This window comes from Microtus oregoni, unplaced genomic scaffold (assembly GCF_018167655.1).
Source record: "Microtus oregoni isolate MIOR12 unplaced genomic scaffold, Mior012 000005F_ref0000423, whole genome shotgun sequence".
Classification (NCBI taxonomy): domain Eukaryota; kingdom Metazoa; phylum Chordata; class Mammalia; order Rodentia; family Cricetidae; genus Microtus; species Microtus oregoni.
In genome coordinates, this window is record NW_024543064.1 from 12137679 (window position 1) to 12163399 (window position 25721).

Consider the following 25721-nt stretch of genomic DNA (forward strand, 5'->3'; position numbering starts at 1 on the left):
TAAAGTTTCAGAGGGTTCTTGACCATCATGGCAGGGGGTGTATGGCAGGCAGGCTTGGTGCTGGACCTAAGAGCTTAACGTTCTGATCCTGAGGCACCTGGCAGAGAACAGGACACTGACTCAAAGGCCAGACCCCCTAGTCCTTCCCAAACAGTTTCATAGACTGGGGCCAATTATTCAAACCTAGGAGTCTAGGGGGCCATTCTCATTCAAACTGCCACATAAGGTTTCAGTGTGTAGTTCTGACTGTCCTGGAATCCACTGCCTAGATCTGGTTATCCTTAAACTCTCAGAGATCCACCTGTCTTTGCCTCCCAAGTGCCAGGCTTCAGGTGTTCATTTGAATGTTTTTGTTTTGTCTGCAAGCGTCAGCCTTTCACACTGTAGCTCAGGCTGGCTCAAATGCAAAGGAATAGTCCCAACTCAGCCTTCTGTATTTCTAAAGGCTGGATTACAGGCGTGGGCTACCCCACCTGGCCTCTGAAGTCGGTCATGAATTTGATTCCCTTAATGTGCACCTTTGGAGGAGGAGGCTGAGGAGGAGTGAAGCATGTCCACATCACCACATCCAGTGGACTCTCCATAGTTTTCAGATGCAGGCAGTTGCTGGCATAAAAATGCTTAGTTGCAGGTTACCTGGTCTCCCTACTGGTAATGAGTTTTGAATATGCCCAGTCTTCGAAAACGAAAAAAGCAAAACAAACAAGTAGAAGAAAACTTGGGTGGAAGCGGAGAGAAGATTATCAAATGGGGGGCGGGGCTGGAGAGATGGCTCAGAGGTTAAGAGCACTGGCTGCTCTTGTAGAGGTCCTGAGTTTAATTCCCAGCAACCACATGGTGGCTCACAACCATCTGTAATGAGATCTGGTGCCCTCCTCTGGCGTGCGGGCACACATGGAGGCAGAATGTTGTATACATAATAAATAAATAAATCTTTTAAAAAATTATCAAATGGGGGGCTGGAGAGATGGCTCAGAGGTTAAGAGCACTGACTGCTCTTCCAGAGGTCCTGAGTTCAATTCCCAGCAACCACATGGTGGCTCACAGCCATCTACAGTGAGACCTGGCGCCCCCTTCTGGCATGCGGGCACACATGGAAGGAATGTTGTACACATAATAAGTAAATAAATCTTTAAAAAAAATTATCAAATGGGAGTTGGCTGATTGTAAAATTGAATGACCAGACTCCGTGGATCCAGAAGCGCCGTTATCCTTGGGATCGCTGCCTTCTAACTCTACGAAGTTGGGTCATGTCAGAATGTCTTTCCATGTCAGGATCTGAAGTCATTTTTTTCCCTTCTTGAGTGTCTTTTCCCCAGTATAGAGTGGTCGTTCCACTGAGGAAGGGTCAGCCTGAATTGCCTTGGGTATTCTGTAAACAAGCTGCTGCTCGTCTGTGGGTGCTTCCCTTCTGTGCAGTTGCTCCTTTGGGTGTTTCTTCAGAAGGATCACAGCCACACGCTAAAGACAGTTCAGAGAGTGTAACGTGCCTTTCCCCATAGAAATGCTTCTTTAAAAACATTCCCGGTGGGGAGGTGAAATGGAGAAGCGAGTCACTGTTGGTTCAGACCCTGTTGATATAGGGAGTTCCCTGAGGATAACCGGGCCTTTCCCACGCTAAGCACAGGCACTGCCCCTGCCATATACCTTCTCCCCTGCTTCAAATTTTGAATTGAGTCCTCTATCTTCAGCAAAACTCAAATGGCAATGAGAGTGGTTTGTAATTGGAAGGCATCTTCCTGCTCCAGAAACTAGATCAGCAATTGTTCTTCTAGACAGTGTCTCTCCCCCACTGTCCTGAAACTCACTATGTAGATCGGGCTGATTTCGAACTCACAAAGATCCACCTGCCTCTGCTGAGATTAAAGGCATGCACCATCATGCCTAGCCTCGTTTCTGATGGTTTGAAACTAGTTTATATACACCAATTGTTTAAACAAAAGAAATCTATAAAACATGGCCAAACTAATCTTGTTGGTGATGAGCCCTTCAGCTAGAATAAGGTATAGAATAAGGATAGATGAAGTTAGGTTTGTAGTTATAAAGTATTGTCAGCCTCTCATTTCCTTATGTCCCTAAGATTTCCTTTGTATTTTTTTCTTTCTCAAATTAAGCAGCTAATGGGAAGAAAATGTATCTTTTTTTCATACTTATTTATTATGGGGGTTGGGCTTGTATGTGGAGGTCAGAAAACGGCTTGCAGGAGTTGGTTCCCCTTCCACCATGTGGCTTCCCAGGGCTGAACTCAGGTATTGAGTGCCTTTACCACTGTACAGTCTTCTTTTTTAAAAGTAGGGTCTTTGTGGCGCCCTTAAACTTAAGGTCTTCCTGCCGCTAGGATTATAAATATGTACCTCCACTCAAGCTCTTCCACCCCCTTTTAATTGGCTGTACTAAGAATGAAACCTAGGGCCTCATGTGTGCCGGTAGAGGCTCTACTGCTGAGCTCAGTTCCAAGCCCAAGAAAATGTCTTGTGCAAGTTAAAGGATAACTAGGTCACTGGTCTTCCGGATTGAGAATTCAGATGTATGTTTACTTTACACCCGAGTGAGCCAGTCATCCGGACATTGCCCCATCAGTGATGCTTGGTAGTGTGAAAGCCCATAAGAAAGTGTCCATGGAGGCTGGTTGGTGGTGGCACATGCCTCTAATCCCAGCACTGGGGAGGCAGAGACAGGTGCGTCTCTACAGAATGAGTTCCAGGACAGTCTCCAAAGCTACAGAGAAACCCTGTCTTGAAAAACCCAAAAAGAAAAAAAAAAAACAAGAAGAACAAAAAAGAAAAACCCATCCATGAACATATCAGTGTGCATTGGGCATTATGGCCTTGTCCAGTAAGAGAACAACAACGCTTTGTAGAAGCACAAATGGGGTGCACAGAAGGTCTTGTGTGGGAGCTTATGCTGTCGTGGACTTTGAAAGACCAAGAGCCAGGAAGCTGGCATCATGAGTTTGAGGCCAGCCTGGGTAACACAGGGAGATTGTCTCAGGAAAAAAGAGGAACAATAAATAAAAGAAGATTTGAAGGCTGAGCTGAGCGGAGCCGTCCTGTCTGGTCCCTGGGCAGGTGGTAATGTGGCCAGTGCATACGTGGATAAGGCCGTGTGGGGAGAGCTGGGAACACTGCAAGTATTTCCTCTGGCTGGAGGCACTAAGGTTGGCAGGGCTCAGTGGAAAAAGATGGAGCCAGAGAGGCTTGCAGGGGTGCTTTGAACTTGCTTCTGGGAGCTGCAACTTTGTCCGCAAAGCAGTGGAAACTTTTAAATAGTGCCTCCCTGCTCCCCTTCCTTTAGCAGAGGCAAGATGTAGTTGGATTTTCATTTAAGAAATTAAATCTTTACCTTTGGGGGAGTGGCCATGTTCTGCAAGGCGTAGCTGTTGTCACTTTTGAATGTGTGCAGTTGACTGTGTAGCGGGCACAAAACAACAGATGAGTTAGTTTGGGGCTCTCTGGTACCAGTTCCCTTCTGTTTATCTTTTCGGTAAAGAGGACACCCAGGTCTGCCAAATCTGAAGGCTTCTCAGCAGTTCCTCGTCTGAGTCCTGGGACCTGCAGTGCTTGCTCTCAGAAGAGCTTTTCTGGAGATCTTTTGGTCAGTATAGTCATGATGGCTGTGAAGTGGCTGTTCCTGAACTCTGGAGAGAGATCCTGCTTTCCCGGCCTCAGAGAAAGGAGGATAATGAGCTTTTCAGCAGTGGCTCCCGGCCCTTTTCACTGGAGCTGCACGAGGGGCCTGTTCTCAGCGTGCTCTGGGCACTCAGGGAGCTGCCATGGTTGCAGTGGACTGCAGGCCTTGCCTTCTGCAGGAGAGAATCGTGGTTCTCTAAAGCTGTTGGTGAAACCCTGCAAGAAAATGTTGCTATTGTGGAGATGTAGTGACCCAGACGTGTTCTTGGGGCCAGACCTCTTAACGGTCCCTTCATCTCCTCTAGAGGACATTGGTTACCCTGAATGAACATCAGTCCCTCGCTGGGCCAGGTAGCTGGCCTCCACAATGTACAGTGTGTTTTCTTAATGTTTCCCTCACTGACATAACAATAACATAGATTATTTATTTCTCCTGTTGAAGACAGAGACAGACTTGTTGGTTCCTAGGAGGAAGTTGTGTTTAAATACTTTACCTGCCTGTGGCCAAAGTACAGAATTTTTTTCTTGTTTTTCAGGACAGGGTTTCTCTGCATAACTTGCTCTGTAGAACAGGCTGGCCTTAAACTCACAGAGATCCACCTGCCTCTGCCTCCCAAGTGCTGGGATTAAAGGTGTGCTTCACCACTGCCGGCCAAAGTACACAGTACACAGTCTTTTAAAAATTAATTTATTATTTCTTTTTGTGGTGCTAAGGATTGAATTGAGAGCCTTGTACATAGTAGACATAAGTAGCACTGGCTTACAGCCGCAGCCCTCTGCTGTTTTTAGGTAGTGCTGTGGTGACTGGGGAGAGCTCTGCCAGGCAGCCATCAGAAGCACTCTTAGTAACTCCAGAAATGTCGATACATGAATAGTTTGAACTGTGTTAGGCCCTGACACACGGCTTCCTAACATCTTATTCTTGCAGGATGTTGATCCAAACATTAAAATTAAAAAAACAGACACCACAGGAATTGGAAGTAAATCCCATCAGTGCTTTGTGTATATTTTATCTTGTCCCTGGTGCTGAGACATCCCCTCTGTACACAGGAAGTAAGGCATTCTGTTCCTAAAAGAATAGGAAGTGTGGTTAGGCGAGTCCTTGGTGCTTGGATGAGTTGTATAGGAGTCTGGAGAGGTCAGGATTATCTCTCTTATTCATTTACTTATTTATGCATTGGTATTTTTTGAGACAGGGTTTCTCTATGTAGCCCTGGCTATCCTGGAGCTCACTCTGTACTGCAGGCTGACCTTGAACTCATAGATCTGCCTGCCTCTGCCTCCTGAGTGCTGGTCTTAAAGGCATATACCTTTGGGGGGGGGGGGCGGGAATTAGGCTGTTTTCTTATAAAACCCAGGACCACCAGCCCAGGGATGGCGTCACCTACAATGGGCTGGGCCCTCGCCCATCAGTCACTAATTATGAAAATGCCTTACAGCTGGATCTTCTGGAGGCCCTTTCTCCACTGAGGCTCCCTTCTCTCTGACTCTAGCTTGTGACATAAAACCAGCCAGGACACAAAGCAATGATGACCCTCCTGCTGTCAGTTCTTTTTTGCACGGCTGTCTGGTGAACAGAACTATCACCCAGATCCTACAGCCCCTTTGTGGAAGGGTCTGTGAGACAGTAGAGTGAGTGCTCGCTAGGCCTTTGTGGTCATCGTCACTGACCTCCGAGGTCAAAGAGAAGAAACGGGGTGGTGGGTTTGGTCCTGAGTCCTGTTGAGATTGTCAGCATTTGCTTGTGACCAGGTGGTTCACTGATGAAGTGCTTCAGCAAGCTCTGTTGTTGAGTTCTTAGAGGCCCCTCCCCCACATGGCCTTGACCTGCTTCTTAACAGGGTTGCCTTTGAGTTGAACACTTAAGAGCCCTTTTTAACACCCAAAATGTGACTGCCTGAGAGGTACTGGCTGGTGGAAATTGTAAACAAAACACTCCTTCCTTTATTTTGTCTCACTGTGTAGCCCACGTGGGCCCCTGCCTCGACTTCCCTTTCTTCATCTGGCTTGAGATAACTTGTTGGCCAGGTGAAAGACTATAAATACTTTTTGCTCAGGATTATTGGGCTTGATTGCCTTCACTTGGGTCCTGGTTGCTCTCCTCTCCTGGAGTCCCCTCTTTGTGTGTCTCATGATCCATTTGTGTTCTCTTCTGCCTGCTGAGTGTCACTGATTGATTCAAGCTAGACTGATAGGAGCACCCTTGGGTGTTCAAATAAAATTGGAGGTGGTGTCATAGTAGCTTGATTAGTCCTCCAAAGCCTGCCCACTTGGGAGTTTCCTTGGGAGAAGTGGCAAGGTGTCTTCATGAGGAAGAATGGTTGCTTCCCTGCTTCTTCCGTGTGTGGCCTTAGAAACCGAGGGCTTCATGCCAGGTCTGGTTCTGGGGCAGCTGCTTCCTGCCTCTCAGCTTCACCCTGGTTTGTAAAACCTGATTGCTGGATTGGACCCAGGGCCGGTGAAGGCTGGGGTGAGAGCTGTGCTCCCTGTGGGTGTTACAGTCACTGCCCCTGGCAGCACAGCCTGAGGGCTCCCAGGTCCTAAGCCTGCCCAGGGGTCTCTCTGGCTTGCGGTCTCAGAGGACTGATATTCTGTTTCTTCTCTACAAGTCTTGTTGCTCAGTGCTGTGTGAAAACCAAACTGGTAAAAGAATTAAAATAAACAAGTAAATGAAGCCTCACAGAGCGGAGTGCTGTAGACTTTGCCCTGTTTTATTTGCCCTGCACAAATTCCCTCCCACACTGAGACTGATGAAGTGTCCAAAGTCAAACCAGGGCTGCAGTTTTCACTTTCTGAGGCCCTCTCTGCTGGGGTCTTTTTAAATTCCTGGGTCTGGTTTCTGCTGAAGAACTATTTCCTTTTGTAGCCTGCCTGACTGACCATGAAGTCATCCTGCCCTTGTTGGGAAACCTGGATTCGTTTGAACCTGGCCTGCCTGGGTATAAAAACTGGTTGATTCCATCACCAGTTGTGTGTCATTTGTCAAGTCGCCACAAGGCTTGGTTACACCCCATGGTTGTGGCAGGGATTGGAGATGGTGACCTGGGAAGGTGCCGTGTTAGAGGATACAGATCCTGCTATCCCACCAAGGGCTGCATACACACAAGTCCACGTACTCATTGGAGGGTACAAGTCTCACTCTTGCCTAGCCCGTGTTCTGCCTCTGAACTGCACCCCAGCCAACCTTAGCTCCAGTTTGAAAGTGTGTAATCACCTCCTTGGACACTGATAAGCCCAGCTGAGATCCTGGCTTTAGTCATCTGGAACTGTGGTTGTGACATAACTCTCAGAATTGGTTCTTTTCCATCTGTAGAGTTGGGACAGGTCTAAAATTGCTCCATCAGGACTATTAACAAATTGGTGTGTCGGGCATTGTGTTAGGCTCTTGGGCCAAGTGTGGTGCATGAAGCGTCTGCTCTCAGAACTCTGCTGGGTGAGATGGCTGGCGTATGCTTCATAAACACTCAGCAGGGGCACAGAGAGTAGTGATGCCTGGGCAGAGTGCAGTATAAACCTGGGGTTGAGAAGCCAAAGGTGAGAGAACTGTGGGGTGTCTGCACCTGGATCTCGAGTTTTGGGACGCTGGGGCAGGAGTGCTCTCAGTTCCAGGGACAGGTGGGTCTCTTAAGTTTGAGGCCTTGGTCACATAGTGAGTTCCAGCCAAGGCTATGTAGAAAGACCCTGTCTCAAAGAATAAAAACCAAACCCAAAAATACCAGAACAGAGTAAAAAATAATACTTCAGTGCACGGATAGCTATGCAAACCTACCAGGGCATTTCAGGAGGGAACACTGAGTGCGTGAGCCTTGGGATGGATTGGAATTGGTTTTGCCTGCTGAACAGTGGAGGCCAGTATGGTGGCTAGATGGGGAGGGAAGGTGGCCTGTGAGGCTGGAGTCGCTGGGAGCCAGGTTTGGTGGAAATAGTAGATGGTATTGCTGTACAGTAGGAAACCATGGTCGGTTTTAAGTCTCACTCTGGCTGCTATGGGGAATACAGATGGAATGGGCAAGAACCAGGGGATGTTGGTGATTTGGATTGTCATTGGGAAGAAAGTTTAGTATGTATTTTGAAAACAGAACTGATCCTGAGCTGTTTAAGTGGCCTGTAAACAGGAATTAGCGTCTTTGGCCTGAACTGCTAAAATGGTACATGAAGCAGGCTGGGGTGGTCCCACAGTCATGGGTTGTTACTTCTTAAAGTCCAAGTCGATCTGACACTAAATATATATCAGTGTTCGTAAAACAGTGAACCTATACAAGGTTTGGACAGTATAGTCAGGTGCTGTGGTACATGTCTGTAATCCCAGCACTTGGGAGGCTGAGGCAGAGGATTACTGTGAGTTTGAGATAGGGCCTACCTACAAGCAAGGCCCTATCTCCAAGGAAACCAACCCAGGGCCAATGGAATGGCTCAGTGAGTTGAGGCACTTTCTGCCACACCTTGCAAGACACAACATGGTAGAAGGTGTAAGATAAATAAGCATAGAAAGAAAGGGAGGCTGGAGAGATGGCTTAGTGGTTGAAGCGCTGGCTGTTCTTCCAGAGGACCTGGAACCCAACACCCACATGGCAGCTCACAACTGTCTATTATTCCAACTCCAAGGGATCTGAAACCTCCATACCAATCACTTAAAGTTAAATAAGTTATTTAAAAAAAAAGAAAAGAAAGGCTGAACATAGAAACGGGCCTCTAATCCACACCTGGGAGGCAGATGCAGGTGGATTTCTGAGTTCGAGGCCAGCCTGGTCTATATATGAGTTCCAAGACAGCCAAAGCTACATAGTGAGACCTGTCTTGAAACAAACAAATAAACAATAAATAAAAGAAACCAACCCTTTGTACTGAGACTGTCTTATTCTGATCATAAAACCATGTCCAGAGGAAGGTGCCACGTGAGCCACAAAGTGCTTCCTTCCTTCTTTCAGTATTTTGAGATAGAGTCTCTATTATATACCTTTAGTTGTCCTGGAACTTACTAAGTAGACCAGGTTATCATTAAATTCACAGGAATGCACCTGCCTTTGCTTCCTGAGTGCTGGAATTAAAGGTGTGTGTTATCTTACCTGGCGTGTTTAATTTTATTTTAAGATAGGCTCATCATATAGCCCTGGCTGGCCTAGATCTTACAGAGCTCCATCTACCACAACCAGGCTAATGTTTTAAATTTTACTCAATGTATCAGAGTGGTATTATTCCATCATGCACTCCATATTAAAGATTTTTAAATATGGAGCTAGAGCGATGGCCCAGTGGTTAAGAACTCTTGTTGCTTTTGCATAGGACCTGGGTTCTATTCCCAGCATCTGTGTGGTGGCTTACAACACCCTGTAACTCCAGTTCCAGGGGATTCTATGCTGTCTCCTGGCCTCCACAGTCAGCAAGCACACAGATGGTAGAGCATACATACTCACACATAAAATACAATAAATAAAATTAATTTTTTTATATTTATTTATTTATTATGTATACAATATTCTGTCTGTATGTATGCCTGAAGGCCAGAAGAGGGCACCGGATCTCATTATAGATGGTTGTGAGCCACCATGTGGTTGCTGGGAATTGAAACCTCTGAGCCATCTCTCCAGCCCCTAAAATTAATTTTTTAATCATTAAAAGATTATAACTGCTATTTTGCACTCTAAAGTGAGAGGGAACTCTGGTGTACACTTGGCACTTGCAGCTTGAGATGCACGACTAGAGCTAGTGTGGGGGTAAAGGGTGCCCCGAGGGTTCTCCAGGGTCTCTCAGTGCAGACACCCTGAGCGCTGAGTGCTTGGCAGGAAGGAGGTTTCGGGGAACCTTTCCCTGACAGGTAATACCAACCTGTCCAGAGGCGCCACCCTTTGGGAAGCGTCTTCTTTTCTTTCTTTCCTGCTATTAATCTTTTCATCCTCCTTTCCCCTGCCTCCCCCCTCCCCCTTGCTTTTATCTGTTCCACGCTTCCTGAATTGTACAGCAGTATGGCTGGCTCTCCGTGCTCTGGTCTTGCACAATACTGCTCACACAGCACACAGCTTCTGTGGCCTACTCACCTCTGGCCCCCAAGCTGAGGACATCTATCAAACCATGCTTTCCAACTCTCTCCCCTCATTTGAGAAGGAGAAGCACGAAGACCCCGACTGACAAAGCCTAGGCTTCCTCAGAGGGAGTCAGAGCCAGATCCTGTGCCCTGTGGTGACCCACTTAATTAAAGTGGAATGTTTTCCCTCACTGTGGGAGTAACAAAGGGAGGGGTGTTTCGTGGGAAGTGGAACGGAAAATAGGCTTACCCAAATCTGTACTGTGAGTGCCCGTGGCCTCAGCCTCTCAGAGAACATTTCTCTCAATCCCTCAAGTTTTTGGCTTTTTGTTGTGAACTTTAACTTAGCCTGTACATAGTTGGATTTTTTTTTCAGGTTTGCTTTTATAATTTTTAAAGGCATGAAAAGCACATATAGTAGTGTTTATAATGATTTAGACTATCTTGGACATTTGCTTAATTTTTGAACCTGAATTTTGGGTGCTTCCCCAAGGATGGGGGTGGTTCCAGTAGTAGAATGAGCAGGGACAGCTAGCCCAGTCAATCCGAGCCAGTGTCTCTGCTCCTGGCCGACATGTAAAACTGCAGGACTGAAGCACAGGCACAGAAATGGGCTCTGTGGGCTGCACATCTGGACTGGAGAAATGGGCTCTGTGGGCTGCACATCTGGACTAGAGAAATGGGCTCTGTGGGCTGCACATCTGGACTAGAGAAATGGGCTCTGTGGGCCGCACATCTGGACTAGAGATGACCCTTTAAAGGTGCAGGACCTTCTGACTGTTCTGTCGTAGAGCAGACTTGCTGTTACAGAATGGTTCTCCTTATGAAGTTGTTGGAACAGTCTTACCTGTAGCCCATGCTGGCCTCAGTTTCAAATTAATCCTCCTGCCTTAGGCTCTCAAAAGCTGGGAAAACACACCATACTTCTCTGATCTTCTGAATTTCTTTGCTTTGTCCCTAAGTGAAATTGAGACCCTCAGGAAGAGCCAGGATCCTTCCCAAGTTTATGGGAACCATGAGGCGCCTTAGCCAGGACCACAACTCTACTGGGTCATGACACTGGCCACCCTGAACCAAGGACATGGCTACCAATGTCTGTTGTGGGCCCAGAAGTAGCTATATAGACCAGACTGGCACAGAGGTCTGCCTGCCTTGCCTCTATTTCTCCAGTGCTGGGATTAAAGGTGTGCCAGGTGACACTGGGCCAGCCCTATGATGTCTTCTTTGCATTTCTCCCGACACATACGCTTGTACTGGTCCTGGTCAGTTTGGAGACTTACCTGCTGTCCACCCAGCTCTGGAACATACTCACTTTCAGGAAACTCACGGTCAGTGGTCATTCCTTGAGTGTGAGAGAAAAGCCAGAAACTGACAAAGATGGTAGAAGTTACCCGAGGAAAGTTACTGACTGTATTGCTAATAAAAGGGGGCATTTTCTAATCTAGAGCCAAAACCTCATTGAAAGCAGCTTGAGACTCTTAAGGGTTAGGTTGGTTGGTTGCAGTAGTCACCAAAGAAGTCATGTTAGCTGCTATGGTGGGATGAGAGGGCTCACCGTCTTCTCCTTTGGCTGGATACTGTGGCAGGGGTGGGGAGCTGGCAACAGCAGTTTAAGCCCCAGAAAGGACAAGTTACTCCCTCCCTCTCTTGCAGAGTTCCTGGGGAGTATTTGGGCATGTTCTTCTGTGGGCATGGCTGGTTTAACTCTGTCCCTCAGGGCTTCGCTACCCCTGAATGAACTGATGAAACATTTCCTGACCTTTCCTGTCGAGACAGGACAGCTGCAGTAGTACTGTCTGCTGCTCTTCACACAGAGGCCCCAAATAGCCCGACTTCTGTCCTCTGCCCTTCCTCCTTCCTCTCTCCTTCTCACCTTACTGAGTTCTGTCTCATCCACCTTTTAATGTGGTGGTGGTTTTTGTTTGTTTGTTTGTTTGTTGTTGTGTTTTTTTTTTGGTTTTTTTTTTTTTTTTGGTTTTTTCGAGACAGGGTTTTGCTGTAGCTTTGGAGCCTGTCCTGGAACTAAGTCTTATAGCCCAGACTGGCCTCGAACTCACAGAGATCTGCCTGCCTCTGCTCCCCAAGTAGAAAAACCTGACTGGCTTTTGGTTTTTTAAAGATTTTGTCTGCATGTATGTCTGTGTACCAGAAGAAAGCATTGGATCCCATGGGATTACAGTTATAGATGGTTCTGAGCTGTCATGTGGGTGCTGGGAATTGAATCTATGACCAGAAGAGCAGTCAGTGCTCTTAACCTCTGAGCTATCTCTCCAGCCCCATTTTTTTTTCTTCTTTACATGACAGGGTTTCTTCTGTATACCTCTCGCTGTCCTGTAACTTGTTCTGTAGACCAGGCTGGCCTTGAACTCACAGAGATCCTCCTGCCTCTGCCTCCCAAGTGCTGAGATTGAAGGCATGTGCTACCACCACCCAGCTCCAGCCCCATTTTTGAAAGATTAATTTTATTATTTGTATGCATATATTGTGTCCGAGTATGTACACATGCAAGCAGGGGCCAACCAAGGCCAAAAGAGAGCTTCAGATCCCCTGGAGCTAGAGTTACAGACAGTAAGCCACCTGGTATGGGTGCTAGAGCTCGGGTCTCGTATGGGTGCTAGAGCTCGGGTCTCCGCAAGAGCAGCAAGCACTTTTAACTACCAAGCAAGCAGTCTCTCCAGCCTGCTGTTAATTTTTTGTGATGCAGTCTTGCCATGGAGCCCAGACTGGCTGGAAACTTGTGGCAGTACTTTCTCATTCTCCCAAGTGCTGGAATTACAGGTATATGCGTGCCATCGTGTCTGGCCAACATCTTTGTGTGTGTGTGGTGTAAGTCTGGTGACTTACCTGTGCGTGCAAATTTGGAGGTCAAGCTGGGATGTGATGGCGCACGCATTTAATCCCAGCACTCAGGAGGCAGAGGCAGGCGGATCTGTGAGTTCAAGGCCAGCCTGGTTTACAAAGTGATTCGCAGGACAGCCAAGGCTACACAGAGAGACCCTGTCTCAGGGTGGGGTGGGGATTGGAGGCTAGAGGTTGACTTTATCAATCTCCCCCTCATTCATACATTTGTGTGTGTGTGCGCATGTGACGGGGTCACTCATTAATCTTAGCTCATCATTTCAGCTAGGCTAGCTAACCAGCAAGCGCCATCAAGCTCCTAGGACCTGATCACCTCCACCCACAGGACTGGGGTATAGGCTTGTATGGTGTGCCCAGCTTTTACTTGGGTGCTAGGGATCAGAACTCAGGTCCTCAATTTACCCATTGAGCCATCTCTCCAGCTCATTGTTTTTGTTTTATTTTTTATTTTCTGATTTAGTGCCTCACTCTATGGCCCAGGTTGACTTGGAGCTCACTATGTGATCTAGACTGATGTCTAACTTATGGTGAACCTCCAGCCTCAGCCTTTCAAGTGCTAGTGTCTCAGGCATAAGCCACCATCCCTGGCTCTATCCACCTCTGAATGTCATAGGAACAAACCTTCTGTGTAATTGGCCTTGCCTTTCACACATACCCCTGCCCTTTTTGTCTTCCCTGTTCCCACACAGGTTATAACAGTTTTGTAAAAGTAGGCCGGGACTGGGGAGGCAGTTCAGCGGGTAAAGGCTCACTGCTGCGATGCCTGACCCACATGGTAGGAGAGAACCAGCTCCTGAAAGATAGTCTCTGCCTTTCAGACATGCACCATGACAAGTACATTCACACCGTCAGTGTTAAACTTTAAAAATCTATTTATTGAGACAGGGTCTTATTGTATAAATAGCCTTGGGTTCCTGGAACTAAAAGTGTGTGCCAAGCTTATTATATGTGTGTGTGCGCTCGTGTGTGTGTGTATAGGTATTCTGTCAGTGTATGTGTTTGTACAAATGTGTGCAAGACCAGAAGAAAACGTTAGATTTCCTGGGACTGTAGATACAGACAGTTGAGACCTGTTGTATGGGTGCTGGGATTCGAACCTGGGCACTCAGGAAGAGCAATCAGTGTTCTAACAGCAGAATCATCGTTTCTTCAGCCTCTCTTCTGGCTTCTGCATACAGTATACATAGATACATGCAGGCAAAACATGTAAAAGTTTTTTTTTTTTTTCAAATAAGAAAGTAGTCTATTTGAGGCCCTTCCTTGCTCTTCCCCTCCTCCAGAATGAGCTCTTCCCCATCATACCCCTGCTTTCCACCACAGCTTCCTGCCAGAGGCTCTACAGTCCACACACTGAGGGGAAGGGCATCAACAGCAGTGAAGCTGAACTTTCCTTCCCGTGGGTTCACTAGGAACTGCTGGTGTTTGCGTTCATTCACCTGGAGGTGTAGACACTCCTTTACCTGCCAAAACACCACCCTTCCTCCCATGGTTCCTCTTTTTCTGGCTTTGGGATTCTTCAGACCAAGAATAGCCTGCCTGTGTTATTGTCATTTTTGTTTTTCTTTTGAGACCAGTTTGCTCTGTGTAGGCTGGAGTCCTTCTGGATTCATTCTGCCTTATGAAGTCTTTTGCTTTATCTATAAGTGAAGTCGGGACCCCTAAGGAAGAGCCAGAATTCCACCCTGTCTTAGTCTCCTTGCTCTGGGATCACAGGCATGGTATCATCTACCATGTTCAGTGTTCACATGGTATAGCCCAGTGGAGCTGGGTCCGGTTTAGAAGCTGATCTTTTTTTACATGGAGTTGGACCCACTTAGGAGAGGCACATTACACCCAGAGAATACTCAGCTGCCCATGGAGTATTTATGCCCCCTTTTGCCCCGTGTCCACTCAGAACAAAGTCATGGCTTCAATGTTTATTGTCCTAGCCATGGGATTCGGTAACACCATCAAGACTCTGGGCATCTTTGTAAAAAAATAAAAATAATAATGATAATTTGATCCTTATTTGAGACTGGAATCTCCAAGCTGATGCTTCCTGTATGACACAGCAGTGTAGGCCTGTGTGGTTCCTGGAGGAGATTTCTATTTTCCTTGAAGATAGAAAAGTCTGTCCTGTGAGAGGGTGTAACTGAGCTCAGTTTCTCAGAACAAGCCTGGGAGCAAATGCCCAGAGCCGTGTACCTGGTGCTGGCAGAGAGGTCTCCCTCTGCTCACTGTCTGAGCACTCTGCCAGTGGCCAGCTCCACTCCACCGGAGTTGCTTGGCTTTGGGTCTCATTCTGTGTCTAATGGGAGAGCTTCCTCCGCTTTTGTAAGCGGCCCTGCCTGCAGGATGGCTGGCATCTGCCTGCAGGATGGCTGGCACGGCAGTTGTAGTTTTTGCAGTGCCAGTGGTGTGGCTTGGGAAGGTGACAGGATCAAATCTTAAGGTTTTCCCAGTAGTTCATCTCAGTGTCGGGTGTGACTTTCAAGAAACAGTAAAATAGCGTGCCACGTTTATTTGCTGGGCGTGACTGGCTGGGGACAGAGGCGTATTTACTCAGGTGTGTCTTCATAAAGGGCTTCTTTCTGCCCTGCACCATGTGCAGGTCCTGGGAAGATGGTTATTCCAGTAGCCCTAGAGAAGGAAGCACAGACTCGGTGGATCAGGGCAGCTCTCCTCTGTCTGTCCTCTGACCTTTGTGGGCATAGGAAAGTGAGAATCCACACAATGAATCGATGAATTGTTTCCCCTGTAAAAATCATGACTTGGAAACTTCTGAAAATAGCACAAAACACACCCTGTCTTGTCAGCCAAACCTTGGCAGTGGCCTGTCCCTGTCTTTAGCTGGGACCAATGTTATATTTGTTTTTTAAGATTTATTTATTGGGCTGGAGAGATGGCTCAGCAGTTAAGAGCATTGCCTGCTCTTCCAAAGGTCCTGAGTTCAATTCCCAGCAACCACATGGTGGCTCACAACCATCTGTAATGGGGTCTGGTGCCCTCTTCTGGCCTGCAGGCATATACTCAGACACAATACATAATAAATAAATAAATATTTTTTAAAAAAAGATTTATTTACTGTGAATACAGTGTTCTGCCTGAATGGATCCCACCAGAAGAGGGCACCATATCTCATTATAGATGGTTGTGAGCCACCATGTGGTTGCTGGGAATTGAATTCATGACCTCTGGAAGGACAGCCAGTGCTCTTAACCTCTGAACGCTCTCTCCAGCCCCAGAGCCAATGATTTAGAAGGCTTTTGCCCCAGGTATGTCCCTTTATATATAAAACTTAGCTCCTTTCTTGACTGGAGCAGGTGCTGGGTTTAAATTCTGTTTGAAAGTGTTTGAATTTCACAGATGCGAAAACTATATTAGTTGGAGAAGCTGGAATCAGCAGTGGGGAACTTAATAGAGGGCTTAGGACTGGAGAGATGACTCAGAGTTCAAATCCCAGCACTCGAATTAGGCAGCTCATAAACATCTGTAACTCTCGTTACAAGGAATCTGACACCTTCTGGACTCCGGGGTACCGCACAGGCCAACACATACACTCAGACACACCTGCACACTCACAAATAAAGAGGTTGCTGTGTAAGACATTGCATTTGCTCTTGAAATGGCACTGCATTAGAGTAAATTCCTAGAATTAATACCGTTATAGCAGGAGCTGTGCTTGGTAGAGAATCTGGGTCTCTGTCAAGAGCATTCTGTGTCTTTTCTGTGCATTGACTGTATTTCAGCTGTGTTCTGGCCTTTCCAGGTGCCCCAGAGACTTGACGGTGCCTCGCCAAAAATGAGTGATAATGTTTGTACTTGAATCTAGCTTCTGATAGTAGAATTTTATATTTTGTAAGAGATACAAATTAGGAAAGATGAAAAGAACCTTTTAGAAAACACCATTAAAGAAAGTTGGCTTGATTGTAGGACTCAACCAGTGGATTGAGCACCAGAGTCACTTCAAGACTAACAGCTGTTCAGTTTGCAGATTCTCCTCATAGACAATATTTAGGTAAATCACTGATAGAGCTGGCCAGCTTGAACTGCCTCCTTCCTTGTAGAACACAGCAGGTCCCCTCCTGAGGAATTGTCCCTGTAGCTGTGGTTTGGAATGTGGCCTTTGAACTCCTTATCCCCTGCCCCCACACCCTCAGCCTCTACTTCCTTAGTGCTGGGTTTGTGGGTGAGTGCCGAGACACTGGTGTCTTAGAAACAGGGTCTCCATCTTGGGCACCATTGACTTTGGAAGCTGTTCCTCACCTGGAGGCTGCCCTGTATTGCAGGACACTTAGCAGTACCACAGTCTCTACCCAGTAGCAGCCCCCACCTCACCCACCTGCCGTAATCACAACCAAAAATGTCTTGACCTTGCCAGATGCCTCTTAGGCAGAATCACCTGTGGCTGAGAGTCCTCTCCAGCAAATACTGCTGAGCACATAGCTCCTTCCATCCAGGAACTGGTCCTCACAAAGTGAGACACAGAGCCTGCCTCCACGTCACATGCAGGCACCTGGAATCCCTGATGCTCAGTACAGAGGGCCCCCGGGCTGAGGTCCTAAATGTGTGGGGTAATGGTCTCTGCTCATCCTTTGTCTGCAGTGCTGGCTTTGTGGTAATTAGGTTCTGTGAGAAGTCTCCCTCTGATTCCCCCTCAGATTCCCTGGGTCCACTTTGGGGACAAACAGCAGGATTATCTCCTATCCCCTTTCCCTCAGTGCTGGCCACAGATTGCTTGTGTCAGTACAAACTAGATTTTGAGCTGGTTGACACTGTGGCTGTGAAGGGCTGTAAAAGGGAAAGTCAACCCCAGGAGTAGGTGCTCAGTGCACCAGGGGGATCAGAAGACTGCAAGGGAGAGGAGGCGCCTGGGTTGTGCAGGCTGAATAGGGCGTACAGGGGCTGAGGATGCTGCAGGCAAGTGGGGCAGCTCATTGGGTTCTGAAGACTGATAGCTCAGTCCTGTTCTAGTGCAAAAGAGGAACAAGAGATTAGAGGTAGGGGAGAGGCCGAATTCAGATATGGTCCTTGAGCAGTTGAGTGGGGACAAGACTTGGCTAGGTAGGTGTGGAGTGACTCTGAAGGACAGTCCAGGAGAGGGGCTGGAGGCTATGCAGAGAACCCAGCCTAATGGTGAGATCCAGAACTGTTGTGTGGTCATGGGGTTAAGGGGAGATGGATCTGCAGAGGGAACCTGGTCCCCAAACCTCAGGTCTAGTAGGAGGACACAGCCATGTCCCTGGCTAGAGAGAGGACATTGCCCTTAGCTTGGAAAAATAGAGACTTAAGGTTTTATTTGAGAGAGATTTTTTTCCACTTTTATATACATTTTTTTCCTCTAGGAAATAGACAGACGGTTGGAAAAAAAACTGAAGATCTCACAAAAGGAGAGGTAAGGCTGATGTCTGGCGTGAAGGCTCATGCTCTCTGCCACTGGAGAGCTGGGCAGGCAGTGTTCCCCAGCAGGCTGATAACTTTAGAAGGTTAGGCTCCTGGGCACTAGCTCTTCAATCCCAGTAGAAGACCAGGACCCTGGATTGAGGCTTTGGGATGAGGCTAGGTGGGCTCTGTGTGAGGTCATCTCATTGACAGCGGCAAGGTTTGGGTTTAGCTGTGACTGCCCCGTGACTCTGAGGTGGGGTGAGTTGTTTTTCCCTCTGGACATCGGTATCTTCTGTAATGAAGAGTTTGGACAGATGGCTTCTCTGTGGCCTTTGGCGTGCACTTTAGGCTGTTTTGAGGTGTCTTGGAAGGGAAGATTCTTGGAAATTCTTGCGAGACCTTTAATAATTGCTCTCTCACATCTATCCGTGCAGCATGGAAAATGGGTTTCAGAGTGGGTACTGGGCTTAGGTAACAGGGACAAGCAACAGAGTAGAACCAGCTACGTCATTCCCCCAGGGGATTCTGGGAGGCCCCTGCCCCACACTGGCTTTCCAGACTCCCTGCTGTTTGTGATGAGACTGCTGGCTCCTTTCCTTTTCCCAGGAGCTGCTTCCTATGGTCATTGTTCCATGCTGCTCCCACCCCTCCAGGACCTTTCCACTCGACTCAGAGCACGTAGCTTCTACCCTTCCTGACAACCCAGGCTCTGGCGAAGGTCTCAGTGGTTGTGACAGGTCTGGGGTGGCCTGGTGGCTGGTGTGTTAATCTTGCCTTGCTCCAGTTCTCATCTGTGGCATCTGTTTCCTTCCTCCCTGTGTTGTTGGCCTCTTTGTGTTTGGGGAATTTCACCTTTGCTTGTGGCCACCTGACATTGATGTGCACATCCACTAACCTTGGACAATGCTTTTCTTTTGAGCATTTGCCAAGCACTGTTTCTAGGACCGGCCTTCGCCCTAGCCCCGCCGCTGCCCATCAGAACAGAGAGCCCTAGTAAGGGAGATTTCTCTGCTCAAAGGCTCTTGTGTGGAGGTGACTTGCTTGTCTGGTGCAGCCTGTCTCTGAGAGGCACAGGTCACTGGCCAGAAGGCAGAGAAAGTTTGATAAATGTCTTGCTGTTGCCAGATAGGGTGGCATAGCAGGTGCCTATATATTGTCTTATTTTGAGCACACGCTGTAGGAGACCTGGACGGAGGGGCTCCCAGCTCACTAGCCTCTCATTCTCTGGTCTGTGTAGGGAAGCTGGGGTTTTCATCAAAGTCGTTGGATTTTGGGTATGGAATGTTTGGTGTCAAGGGCCAAACGGTGCTTGCTGGGCCTGTTGTGCGCATAGAGAGGACGTCCTAGGACACAAGGTGGTGAACTGGCCCCTGCAGAGTTAGATCTGTGGAGCAGGTTCTGTGCCCTGCAGAGCTAGTGGCAAGGTGACGTTTGAGGAGTGGGTGTGCAGTCGTGGTCCTGGGCCGTGACTAGTTAGAAGGAGGACAGTGGTGAGGAGGGTGTGGGCTTGGATGGGCCTTCCGGTCCTTGTGGGGTTTGTGAAGTTGTGTTTGCTCTTTGTCAGCAGGAAATCCAAATCTCCTCCCAAAGTGCCCATTGTGATTCAAGACGATAGCCTTCCCACGGGGCCCCCTCCACAGATCCGCATCCTCAAGAGGCCCACCAGCAACGGTGTGCTCAGCAGCCCCAACTCCACCAGCAGGCCAGCCCTTCCAGTCAAGTCCCTAGCGCAGCGGGAGGCAGAGTACGCAGAGGCCAGGAGACGGATCTTGGGCAGTGCCAGCCCTGAGGAGGAGCAGGAGAAACCCATCCTTGACAGGTGAGTGTGGCTGCCAGCAGTGGCAGGGCAACGGGAGGAACAGGTAGAGTGTACCCCACACCAACCTGCAGGGTACCTTTATGTGGGTTCTGGGAATCCAACTGAGGTCCTCAACTTGAGAGGCAAGTACTGTATTAGCGAAGCTCTCTTCAGCCAAGGGGTACTGTAGGGTGTTAAGTGGTTGGCTGATGGGCCCCCTCCACAGCTACAGGCGCCAGGAAGCAGGCTGCACAGGGAACAGATGATGGGCTTTGACTTGGGCTTTGTCAGCCGCACTCTTTACAGCTACTTCACCTGATGTCTGGTCTGAGAAGTAGGGTAATGGTCATACCTGTCTTGCCAGCCAGCCATTGGGTACATACTTACCAGTGAACAGATGGCCATTAAGGTGCCAAGTTCTGCCCAGGACCCCAGAAAAGTTCAGTGTTTAGGTGCTGGGTCTCCAGCAGACCCGTGTGAGTTTTTGCTAAAATTTTAATATTTCACTTATGTCTTTTTATTATTATTTTAGATTTGTATTATGTGTGTTTCTTTCTGATAATATAACATTTGTTAAAAATGCCTTTGGAACTGGATGGTGGTAGTGCTTAATCCCAGCACTGGAGAGGCAGAGGCTGGAGGATCTTTATGAGTTTGAGGCCAAGCTGGTCTACAGAGTGAGTTCCAGATCATCCAAAGCTAGAGAGAAACTCTGTCTCAAAAAAAGAGGCAATCAAAAAAACCCAAAAACCTGCCTTAGGAGGCTGAAGACACACAGCTTAGTCAGTCTTAGAGTGCTTGCCACACAAGCATTGGGAACCTCAGTTTGGATGCCCAGTACCTACATGAAAGCTGGGCACAGGCTGCTGAGATGGCTCAGCAGGTAAGGGCACAGGGTGCCAAGCCTGGCTGCCTAAGTCCAGTTTCTGGAACCTTCCCACCACCTGCCGGGTGTTCTCTGGCTTTCGTACTCAGGCTTTGGGGTGCACGTGGACGCCCGTGTACATGCACGCAGTTCAAAATTGTTTTTGGTTTTTTGAGACAGGGTTTCTCTGTGGTTTTGGAGTCTGTCCTGGAACTAGCTCTTGTAGACCAGGCTGGTCTCGAACTCACAGAGATCCGCCTGCCTCTGCCTCCCAAGTGCTGGTACTAAAGGCGTGCGCCACCACCACCCGGCTCAAAATTGTTTTTAAAAAAGAAATTGAAGGTTGAGGAAAATACCAGATGTCACAGAAGTGCACACGGGGACACACAAAGCCTGTTTTTGAGAAAGGGTCTCCTGTAGCTCAGGCTAGCCTCAGACTCACTACTGTATAAAGGATAACCTTAAATGCTGGTCCTTCTTTCTCTACCTCCATACCGCTGGGATTCCAGGCATGTACCACCTCACCTGGTTTACATAGAACTGGAATCAACCTAGGCCTGCATACATGCTAGGCAAGCACTCTGCTAAGACACAGATCCAGCCCATACTTTTTGTATGCCTCTTTTGAGACAGTTTTTCCCTGTAGCCTAGGCTGACCTGACAGTCGTCCTGTCTCAACCTCCCCGGAGGTAGGGGTACAAACACACCACACCAGACTGTTCTTTCTTTTTTCCCCAGTGTTGGGGACTGCATGGTTGGCCTCAAAGCCGGTTAGGCAGGCAGCCTGCCTCTGAGCCTGGCCCTAGTCTTCTTCCCTGAGGCTGTCTTTGGCTTGCTATTCTGGGCTTGGACAGTTGATTGAGTTCCTTGTCTATCCCTGCTTGGTGATGTTTTGGTTGCTTTTTGGCTTTTTGGAACCAGGTTCTCACACATGCTAGCGTAGAATTCAGTGTAGCCCAGCCAGCATTGCACTCTGGGTGGTCCTTCAGCCTCCCTAGCACTGTTACAGGCGTGTGTCACCATGTCCAGTGCTGTTTGTCTTGAAGGAACCTCCGTTCTGTTTTCTCCTCTTAGTCTGCACCTGTCTGGAGTGGGAAAAGTCCATTTCCTTCTGTCTTCTCTAGTACTAGGAGTCAGCAGCTAGCCTCGTGGTTTGGAGGGAAGCAGGAGGCAGACAGGTGGGTGCCAGTTCACTCCTGAGTGCACAGCTAGGGGCCCAACACTGGAGCAGTCTGTTAGCTCTGTGGGAGATGTGCTGCCATAGCCACTCCTCCCTCCATGGGATCGGGTGCACACACTCCCTCAGCTCACAAATGAGAAGGGGGCAGTGCTGTAACTGCTAGGAGTTAACACAGACCATGGACCATTACCTCCTTCCCACAGGAGCTGCCAAAGTGGAAAATGTCCCTAGTCTGCTTGCCAAAGTAGCAGCCTTGGCATCTCCAGTTGGCTGCTAACCCCAACCTCTGTCATGGGTTGATTTTTTTTTTTTTTTTTTTTTTAAGGTTGGGGACTTCAGGCTGGGAGGGGGCTCAGTTGACATTAGTGCTGTAAGACAAGCATGAGGACCCCAGCCTGAATCCCCAGCACCCACATAAAAGCCAAACAAGGCTACAAGTGGGTGGGGCAGAGGGGTGTGAAGGGCTTAAAAGGATCCCTGGAGCTCATTGACCAGCCAACCTAGTCAGTGAGTTCCAGGTTCAGTGACTTGAAGAATAAGATAGAGAGCAGGGGAGGAGGACACTTGACAATATTTGGCCAGACATAAACACTTGTGCATACATGTCCCCACACTCAACAAACAACACACACAAAACAATTATTTGAGCATTTTTTATATCCTCAAGGGCTTCTTCCTCTTATCTTCTTTTAGGCCAACCAGGATCTCCCAACCCGAAGACAGCAGGCAGCCCAGTAATGTGATCAGACAGCCTTTGGGTCCTGATGGGTCACAAGGCTTCAAACAGCGCAGATAAATGCAGGCAAGAAAGGATGCCGCTGCCGCCACCATCGCCTCCTGGATTGTCTGCCATGGGTCGCACTGCCGTGGCAGACGTCTGGACTTGAGCAGAGGGAACGACCTGACTTACTTGCACTGTGATCCCCCTTGCTCCGCCCACTGTGACCTTGAACCCCATGCACTGTGACCTCTGCCTCCCCCCCTTCCCACTGTGATTGGCGTGTTGACAAGGGCTGTCCTAAGTCAATAGAAAGGGAAAGGGTGGGGATTAGGGGAGGATTGGGGGAACCTACCAAGGACTCAGAGTAGAGGGTCAGACAGTGCCACTTGGCCACTTGGGGTAAAGCCAGTGCCAGCAATAACAGTTTATCATGCTCATTAATTTGGGATTTCAAAAGACAAATGAAAACTCCCCCACCCACCCCAAGTGCATGTCGCCATCACTTAAAAGGAAGTTCCATTGAAAATACCTTTCCTTTTTTTTTTCTTCCTATTTTTGTTTATTATACAAATATCTGATTTGCAAGAAAAAGTGCATGGAAGGGGTTTCAGCAGTTTAATGAATTTTTAATTGAGAAGGGTAGTTTGGTAGTCACTTGAGGATGTTTCTAGGAAATTTGCTAGAAACATTAACCAATAGGATTTTGGTGAGCTTAGCTTCTGTATTCCTACTGCCGCCCAGAAAAGGCGGGGCTCTGGAGCCCCCAGTAGATGAGCACTGTGCCTATATTGCCTTCCTCCAGCTAAGTCCCAACTAAGTTACCTAGAGACAGCTCAGAGAGCCTGGGGGAGGCGCCAGCCCCACCTCTAGTATTGTGGGAGATGGGGAAAGTGACAGACTTCCCCTTCCCATACCCCTCAGGGTGGCTCCCTACCAGCCAGGCTTGCTGTGTCTAGAGGCGGACAGGACAGGGAGTGTTGGGGAGGAGACACACTCTGGGCTCAGAATCAGGCAGTGGTGGCACTTGTCCAGTGCTTGCTGTCAGCACAAGCCCAGGGGAGCCTGACTCAGAACTCCAGGCCATCCCTTCCAGCAAGACTGGAGAGCTTAAGGATATGTGGCGTGCCACATCTGTGATGGCCCTGGCTCAGAAACTGGTACGTTTCCCCAGTGAAACGAGTACCACAGTAGAACGGTTGGAGAAGGGTTGGGGAAAGAGAACTTGCATTGCAGAGGCAGATAGATGGTTGACAGGCCTCTCAGAGGCCTCGACTGCCCTTTCTCTTAGCAGAATGAGGCTGGTATGAAGGCCATTTCTGTCCCCAAGCCTGGAGATTTGCTTTGGTTCCTGATAGGGAGAGGCTTGAGAGGGCAGCTGTGTCCACTGGGTGCTCTCAGGCTTCGCAGTCTTTCCTGTGCCCTTCGCCTTATCCCTCAGCCAGCCTGACAGCCTCCCCTCTCCTGGCCAGCACACAGGTTTGGGAGTGGGTGGCGTGGGGTGGGATTAGGGCAGCTATGGTGGTTAAAGTGATGAGCTGAGTTTTGCAGGATCCTACCACCTTTGGGTCCCCTGGCTTATGCCCCTTACGCCCACAACATCCTCCCCTTGGGAAGAATCTCTTCCGTAGCATGGCCATAGACCTGCCTGAAACCAGGGGCCTTCTGCAAGCCAGCTGGAGCAGAGCCTCAGGAGGAGGGCTGGCCACCCCCTTAAATGCAAGTAGGGAGTTGGCTGTTAGCTCATAGACTAGGGCCCACCCACAGGGGCTAGTGGTTTCTGGTTGGAGGACAGACTGTCCTTTGGAGAAGGGTGCAGAAACCCTGCTTGCCCCACCCCCTCTAGTAGGAGCTAAGGGCAGCTGGTGTCTGCATATTGAGAGCTTGTGGGAGTGGCTCTCCCATCTCACTCTGGCCAAAGAAGGCCCTGCCCATAGTGTACTTGTGCCTGCCCACCAGCAATCTTGCATTTGACCTCCTAGATGGAGAGGTGACTGGCACAACGAGAGAAAGAAGGAAAGAAAGGAAGAAAGGAAAACAGATGTGTTGGGGGAGGTGGGAGGGCATGGGAAACCGTTTGGATTGTGTGTGTGTGTGTGTGTGTTTGTGGGTTTATTTTTTCACTGTGTGTGTGTGATTTATTAGTTTTGGTTTTTTTTTTTTTTCATTTTTTTTGTTTTTTTTTTCTTTCATTTTTTGTAGTTGTCTATAACTCCATAAGTTCTTTTCTTTTTTTTCTTCCTTTCTGTCTCTAAGTAAGTTGCAGGCTTTGGCTTGGAAATCCCCAGGGGGATGAGGGGCAGGAACCTGAGGCTGCTGCCCCTTTGTTTGCCTTCATGGTACTGTCCCTTCCCCCAGCTCTTCCTGGACCCAACGAGCCAGGCCTCAGCCCTTCCAGCTAACCGCTTCCCATGAGCCACTACTCTGATGTCAGCCTATAACCAAAGGAGCTGGGGGTCCAGGTCTGGTGACCAGCCCTTCTCAGTCCCCTCAATCAGGGTGCTCCCCACCTGCAGGCAGGAGGCAACACCCTATCTGCTGCCATCAGCCCCTTCCAGAGCCCACCTGTCCCGCCCAGCCCTGTCCTGCCCTGCCATACCCTGCTCTGCCCCATCTTGGGGTGCTCTGCTCAGGGATGGGCCGGCAGGGCTGTATCCAGTCTCCCTGGTGAGCAGAGACTCAAGAAAACCTCTGGGGTCCTGCTTCTGGTCATATGACCCCAGGGGGGACCCTTGGGCATCTGTACAGAAGGGACTGGGAGGGAGGGCCGCACCCTGCAGTCTCGCTCTGCTGGTGTAGCAGGCAGCTCCCCACCCTAACCCCCACCGCGGGCTCCTGAGTCGGCAGATTAAGCATTTTATAAATTGTATTTTAAATACATGTTTTAAACTTGTCAGGCATTTGTCCTCTTTTCTGGCTTCCTATCTCGAACTGTGGTTGCTTGTCCAGCCCTGGAGGGGGTTCCTGTTCTTGCAGAGGTCGGCTGCTTCCTAAGGCTGAGGCTTTCTGGTGTACTTGGCTTAAGTCCATCACTGTAGGACTCCCAACTCTTGAGTGGGGAGATGGGCGCTGCATAGGAAGCCCCCCACTCCCCCAGACAGTTTCAGTGAGTCCTGCCTAGGTTCTGACCTGGGGGCGGGGGGCATGCTGGAGCTTTGTAAGTCAAGTAGGGTGGTGAGAACTGGGGCTGAGACCAACATCAAGTGCGGAGGCTGAGGTTCTTGGTGTTTATTGGCTTACCAGGCCATGAAAGCAAACTCCCAAAACCATGCCCTGCCCCACAGCC

At 48.8% G+C, this 25721-nt stretch overlaps 1 protein-coding gene across 4 annotated transcripts in view; it reads left to right on the forward strand.

The window, feature by feature from the left end:
• The window catches only part of Szrd1 (SUZ RNA binding domain containing 1), a 28013-nt gene extending 2682 nt beyond the window's left edge, over positions 1 to 25331 (forward strand). The window contains exons 2-4 of one of the 4 annotated variants that reach the window (XM_041652384.1): positions 17835 to 17884; positions 19439 to 19693; positions 22411 to 25331. In XM_041652384.1, the coding sequence (XP_041508318.1) occupies positions 17835 to 17884; positions 19439 to 19693; positions 22411 to 22513 (408 nt within the window). In that variant the 3' untranslated portion in view covers positions 22514 to 25331. The remainder of the gene's footprint in view (positions 1 to 17834; positions 17885 to 19438; positions 19694 to 22410) is intronic. The other 3 variants (XM_041652385.1, XM_041652387.1, XM_041652386.1) reach the window with 3 other exon arrangements.
• Positions 25332 to 25721: the final 390 nt, after the last annotated feature.